Genomic DNA, 7,122 nt, shown 5'->3' on the forward strand with positions numbered 1-7,122 from the left:
GAATTTGTATTATTAAGTGAAAATTATATATCATGTGCATAGTACGGGTGCTAATACTTAGTTATTATGATATAAAAATAGAGTTTTGAATACAATTTCTAGACGAATTAGTGACCAAAACCAAACATTGTGGTTCCATTACAAAGTTATCAATGTGGTTCCACTACAAAGTTATATTTATCAATTGTATATTCAGATAATGTATTGGACTCCAAAAATTTGAAAATTTTAACATGTGAAATTTAGAATCCATGTAGTCCATGACAAAATTTATTTATTTTTGGACCAATCAACTTTTCGAGAGGTACACATTAGAATTTTAAATATGTTTTCCGAAATGAATAAGGCATAGAAATACAATGCATATTTATTCCCAGAGAACTAAAGAAGAAGAACTTCATTCCTTGGGCGAGTTGAAGCAAACAAAAGTAAACATAGCTAGATACAGAATTAGAGATACATTGGTTTCTTTTTGATAAACAGAGACAAAAGCTACCTTCTTAATTTCCCATGGTGCATAATTGGTCATAACTTGGTGTCCAAATAAAAGTGAGACCCATGGCATCAATGGTTGCCTCTCTGCTGGAGCTTCTTGAACCAGTAAGCTGACATCTTGGGGTACCTCTTGAGCGTCTTGAAGTCGACGTATACTATGCCAAACCTTGACGTGTATCCTAATCGCCACTCAAAGTTGTCGACGAATGTCCACTGAAAGTACCCCTCAACGTTGGCGCCCTCGTTCATGGCCTTCTTTAGTTGGGATAAGTAGCTCTTGTAGTATTTGATTCTTATAGTGTCATGCAATACCTTTGGAAGTGTAAGGTTTCCTGGCTGATCCATTCCTATATCATATATATATATATATATATATATATACAGGACTGTGATTAATACCAAACCAGTTTTAAACCTTAAACGCCAACCAACATTATTATAAGATAATCTAGAGTTCATCATATATGCATTTGGATCAAATTAGTTAGCAATGTAATAAATGAAAGTAGAGAACAACATAGTATTATGTTATGTTACCATTCTCAGCCAAAATCATGGTGGGATTGCCATAATGCTCTTTAACATATTTCACAGCTTTGTAGAGACCCCATGGGACAATGTACAACCAATAGGAATGTGCCTACACATAAATTCAATCAAACCATGTGTGTGTATATATTGTTTAGATAAAAATCATTTTAATAGAAGTATAAATATTGAGATGAACTCACCCTTGGGCCAATTGGCACTCCATGTCGTTCATCTGCAAAAAAAAAATAAAGATTAGAAAATTATTAGGGAACACAAATTAATTAAAGTGAGGATGCATGAGATAAAGTAATATAGAAATTTACATACAAGCAAATCCAACATTCCAATCCTGCTGGTATCCCAAGTGTTTGGGTTTAGGCTGGTGAGGATCATACATGTAATATGCAGTGTACTGATTTAAGCCTATGAAATCAAAGGCTCCCTTCACCATCTTCACATCTTTCTTACTGAACTTGGGCAGCCTTTTTCCTACTATATTCTGCATTGTCTTTGGATACTCTCCATAAACCAAAGGATGCAAGAACCTACAAACAAAATAATTACATTTGATTTTACTTAGGGCTGACAATTATGTTAACAATTTGGTGGTCTTGAACACGATTCGTCCATGGACATGACACGACATGAGCATGGTTTTATTTGTGTTGATACGATATGATATCGTAACAATTCATTTCAAACAAACTGTTGTACTAACTAATTAATTTCGCACGTGTTCATGTCATGTCCCTAATGTTTAATGTATAGTAGTATTTCATTACCATCCAAGATGAAAATCTCTAGCCCTATGAGCGGCATAATTGTCCGCTTTTGATCTCGTAAGAGGTTCGTACCACACAAAATCCAACAGAATCCCAATCCTACCCTTCTGCTTCGCCTGATCACAAAAAAAAATCAAGAATATGTGTTTCAAGAAGTTCTGTTTATCACAAGAAACATGCAGAATTAGAGACGCAGTTAATTGCGTGGGAAATTTTTTTAAAAATGACCAAAATTGAGGGTGCAGAGAAAATCAGTCTTAAGTTGAGGACACAGTTATCTACTAAACCGTAGTCGTTTAATTACCTGATATCCGTTGCGATACCTTTGCACGGCGGCAGAATGACTGAGAATGAGATTGTGAGCAACAATGTAAGGCTCAGTGGCAGAGTTCCCCTCTGAGCAATTCCCAAATGCTTTCGAGCATCTCCCAGGAGCAAAGAATCCGTTGTCGTATCCCAGTGAGGCAACGACACGAGGCTCGTTGAAAGTCTGCCAGTTCTTCACTCTGTCGCCGAACACCTTGAAGCAGAATTCGGCGTAATCAGCAAAGTCCTTCCTGCATCACACGAGACGGTGTTGAAGCCACCATTTCTATATAGTACTCCCTCCGTCCCCCCAATATGTGTCTCACTTTGACCCGACACAGGTTTTACGAAATGTAATAGAAAGTGGATTAAAAAAGTTAGTGGAATGAGAGTTCTACTTTTATATAAGTTATAATAAAATGTAAGCGAGAATGAGTTAATGGAATTTTTTAAGGTCCACTACCAAAAGTAATAAAAATGAAGCGTATTGATACTTACACTACTTTACGGCTGAGCCATCCATTGTACCTATCCTCAAGCGCTTGGGGAAGGTCGTAGTGATTTAGATTGGGATACGGCGTGATGCCTGCAGTCTCACACCAATTGTTTCGAATAAATATGATACAATAAGAATTTTATAGTATAAAATTTCGTAATTTTTGCGACATTTAATTTGATGTTTTGATACCTTTTTTGAGCATGTAATTGATCAAGCGGTTGTAGTAAGCAACTCCCTTCCAGTTCACTTTTCCAGTTCCATCTGCATGGTTTTGATGAAACAATTGTGGTCAATTAATATATTTTGATTGAAAATGTTTTATGGGCAACTCCCTTCCAGTTCCATACTTGGAAATATTCTGGGCCATGAAATTGAAAACCTGTAGGCATCGAAGTTCATTTTCGCCATCAGATCAATGTCCTCCTGTTCCAATATAAAATTTTTTAAATTGGTAAGTAGGAATTTTTAAAAAGTCAGTACAAATTTTGAGAGGCAACATTATAACTTTATATAAATATTTTGACAAAAATGCAAAATATAACCTAATATTCCCTCTCTATAATAGTAGAGTCATTTAATTTCCTACACTTATTTTAGAAAAATGATAATAAATAATTAAAGTGAATAAAGAGTCAAGTAAGAGAGGGCATAATGCAGAGAAACTCTTATCCACATTATTTTTTTACTTTATTTTTCTGCATTTTAACTATTTATTATAATTTTTTCAAAATAAGTACAGAAAATAAAATGACTCTACTACCATTGAACGGTGAGAGTGAAATATTATAAAATTTGGCATGAACTCGGGGAGATATAATAATATAATTACAAATTTTTACTTTTCCAATAAAGATATTTAGGAACTGAAATTTACATACTATTTCTGGTAGGGGTGTCGAAAGGGTAGCGGGTATCGAGAAACCCTCAACCCGACCCGCTACCCGACGACAAAGGGAAACGGGGTGGGATCGGGTAGTTTGTTTTAAATTTTTGTGGGTATGGATATACCCGCTGCCCGCGCGGGTATACCCGTTAAACCCGATAATACCCGTTATTTTGGATTAGGGTTTTAAAATATTTTATTTTAGTTAATTAGTTTAAGTTTATATATAATCAGTTTATATTAAACTTTTGAATGTTGATTTAATTTTAGACACGCTTGATGTTTCTATCATATTTACTTATTGGAAATTTGGATTTGCATTATATTTCACACGTAGTCATGTTATATTTAAGAGATGAGAAATCACCATATTTGTGCATAGTTAATAGTTGGAAATTATGCAAATACAACAAAGTAAAAAGAATACAAATCTAAAATCATAGTGTAGCAACTAGCAACAATCCCAAAATTCATTCTAGAATTACAAACATGTACATAAAATTATTGTATTAGATGACTAGCATTGATGATAAGCGAAAACTAAAAGCATAATACCATTGAATAATATAATATACAACTCAAATTATGCCTGCGGGTTTGGGTACCCGCAACTGCGGGTTTGGGATACCCGATGTGGGTATCAGGTTACCCGTATAATTATACGGGTCGGGATTGGGTATTATAATATTGAAGTTTTCGGGTACGGGTACCCGTAAAATCGGGGTTGCTTTTATTATAGGAATAATTTTTTGCATTCGCAAGCTCCCATTCCAGATAATGTTACAGCAGGAATCAAACCAACTTTAGGAGCTGATATTTGAACTATGTATGTCAATTTAGCCATAAAACATTACTAAAATTAGTTTTTTAAAATTATAGTTTATCCAAATTTTGGATTAATTGACCCTAAAAACCAATTACTTGGATGAGTGAATCCTTATCTATATTTATATTATACTCCATCGGTTACTTGTTAATTGAGATACTTAATTTCGGCACGAAGATTAAGAATAATGTTTTAAGAGAAAATAAAGTGAAAAGGATGAAAAGAGAATAAATTAAGATAAAAAGATATTTTTGCTAAAAAATAGAAATGACTCAATTATATTGAAAATTTTCAAAATAAAAAAATGACTCGCTTAATATGAAACGAAACGGAGGAGTACTAAAAATACAGTAATAATTAAAATCGAAGAAAAAATTTTATTTGAAAACTTGCGAAAAAACTGAAAATGAAATATCAAGAATGACAAAACGGGACAGAATGCACACCACATAAAAGAAGACTATAATGATGCTTAATTATTGTACATAGTTACATTTTTTCAAAATAAGTGAAATTTTTCACCGACAAAAAATGAAAGAGGTTGGACCAGCTCTATTATATTGCTTTCTTGGGGCTACATGCCACATGCTTGCAGTATCAAGCATTAATAAATTTTGGAAAATATCATACGACAACTATTATTAAAGATATTCCAGATTTCGAGTTGAATGATTAGGGCCTCATTGCTACCACGTTTAATAATAAATACAATTGAAAGTAAAAGTATAGACAATAGACAAAGATATTCCAGATTTCGAGTTGAACGATTAATTAAGGGCCTTCCTAACACGCTTATTAATAAATACAATTCACAGTAAAAGTATAGATAAATAGACAGAATAAACTTCGAATGGTCCACATATATTATTTATTAATGTTATATTTGTAATTTCTATTGAAATTCAATGGACCACTAAACCTTTTTAACACGTACGCGTGCGTTTTGGTGGCCTAAATGATTCACACAACTATGTTTTCTAAAATTTCTAAAATCTCTAAAATCAATAAAAACATAAGTGAAAGAAGTGATGTAACAAGAGTTATACTACTTCAATTATATCCTGAAATTTGATCATGTATGAATTTTTTAGCAGTTACTAATAAAACACATGTCTAGCTTTTTTCGTGTCATTATTAGGCCAAATTTTTAAAAATAAACTAAAAACATTATCCACGAATTCTGTACTTATCAACTCTAATTAACCCAAAAAACTCACACGTAAACAATTGATGGAATAATGTAGATATATACATATAGGACTGATTCAATTGAAAATTATTTTAAAAGAATATGAGAACTTATCAATTGGTAGCATAAAGTATATCAGTTGATTCTATAAATTATATCAGACAAGTGATATAATTTATACTAAATAGTGACAAGTTCTCAATATTTCATTTTAATAAATTTCGATTGAACCATTTCTATATTTGTAAACTTATTCAATTCGAACTAAACAACCACTAAAATAGGTGACATGAAAGAATCCATAAAGCGTGGTAGAACTATCATACTGGATGATGCTACATAAAAATAGTTCTGCTAATTATGCTAGTTTTATATCATATTCCCTCTTATCCATCCATAATAGTGAATGACATTTCTTTTCGTCACACGATTTAAGAAAAAATATGTTAAGTGAGTTAAGTAAAAATAAAGAATAAAGTACAAATGAAAAGGTGGAGAGTTGAAGAGAGAATAAGTAAGTGAGAAGAAATGTGTTAACTTTTACTTAAAAAATGAAAATAACTCTACTATTATGAAACCTAGCAAAATGACAAAATAACTACTATGGAACGAATGGAGTAATAATTAGCCAAAAAAAAAACCTTGTATTTGTGATACTGGTCCACTGACACTTCCCCTGACGCATTATTTGGTTCCATACCTGTTCATATTTCACAATAATAGACAATAAATACATAAAAGTATAAGAAATTAAATAGGTACAACATCTTTTTACCTACAAATTTCGATAATTGCAACACTTTTGTAGCTTGATCAATGAAATCAAGAGGTTAAAACACAAAAAAAAGTATATCATCATCACTTATAGAACAAGGTAAATGAAATTAAAAATCATCCTTACTATAAATTGTAGTAATAAGCAAACAATACCAACTCCAAATTAAAAATAAACAAATAAAAAAGAATAAATACCAGGAATTTTGATGAAGGTATCCCAGATGCTGGGCCCACGGCCATCCTCGGCGGCGGCGCCCTCGACTTGATAGGCGGAGGCGGCTGTGCCAAAGACGAAGCCCTTAGGGAAGGAGCTCCGGCTGAGGCCTCCCATGTCGAAATTGACTGCGGAATCCGGCGAGGCATTGTCGTCGTGAGTGGCAAAACATTGCACCGGAAGGAAAAGAAGCAATAAGAGAAATGTGGCGCCGTTACTCATCTCATTCATTCACCACAAAATGGAAATGGTGTGACTCAAAAGTAGTGTGACAATGCTTTCCTTTATAGAACAAACAGTAACGCATTGTGTGATTGGGTGTGGGCCCCATGCAAATCACCTTTGAAATTTCAAATTAATTGAGAATAAATTGTGTTTTTGATTTTTTGGTTGATTTTTCAAAGTTATGAGATACTCCCTTTGACTAAATGATTTTACGAGTTCATACTGATTGATTTTTGGCAAAATAAATGACTCAATCAATTCAAACATCCCACATAAAATAAAAAATTAAATTGTTATAATATTTTTAAGGATGCATTTATGTTTAAATAGGTGATAGTAGTATTTTATGCACTTTTATTTTGTTTATTAGGTAGAGAGAATAAAGTAAAAGAGAA

The 7,122-nt window shown here is 32.8% G+C and overlaps 1 protein-coding gene across 2 annotated transcripts; it reads right to left on the reverse strand.

Moving 5' to 3' along the window:
* Positions 1–382: 382 nt before the first annotated feature.
* On the reverse strand, positions 383–6,759 carry LOC121809533 (beta-glucosidase 44-like). Of its 2 annotated transcripts, none has more exons than XM_042210227.1 (11): positions 6,484–6,759; positions 6,153–6,211; positions 2,961–3,036; positions 2,803–2,874; positions 2,613–2,700; positions 2,113–2,365; positions 1,881–1,924; positions 1,354–1,571; positions 1,227–1,258; positions 1,033–1,135; positions 383–842 (listed from the first exon to the last, which is right to left on the reverse strand). In XM_042210227.1, exons 1-11 carry the CDS (start codon positions 6,731–6,733, stop codon positions 565–567), a joined length of 1,473 nt encoding a protein of 490 aa, XP_042066161.1. In that variant the 5' UTR covers positions 6,734–6,759; the 3' UTR covers positions 383–564. The 2 variants fall into 2 exon arrangements, with proteins under 2 accessions (XP_042066161.1, XP_042066160.1); XM_042210226.1 differs by having other exon boundaries at positions 1,809–1,924.
* Between the last annotated feature and the right edge of the window lie 363 nt (positions 6,760–7,122).

Source organism: Salvia splendens, chromosome 6, assembly GCF_004379255.2.
Source record: "Salvia splendens isolate huo1 chromosome 6, SspV2, whole genome shotgun sequence".
Taxonomy (NCBI): Eukaryota; Viridiplantae; Streptophyta; class Magnoliopsida; order Lamiales; family Lamiaceae; genus Salvia; species Salvia splendens.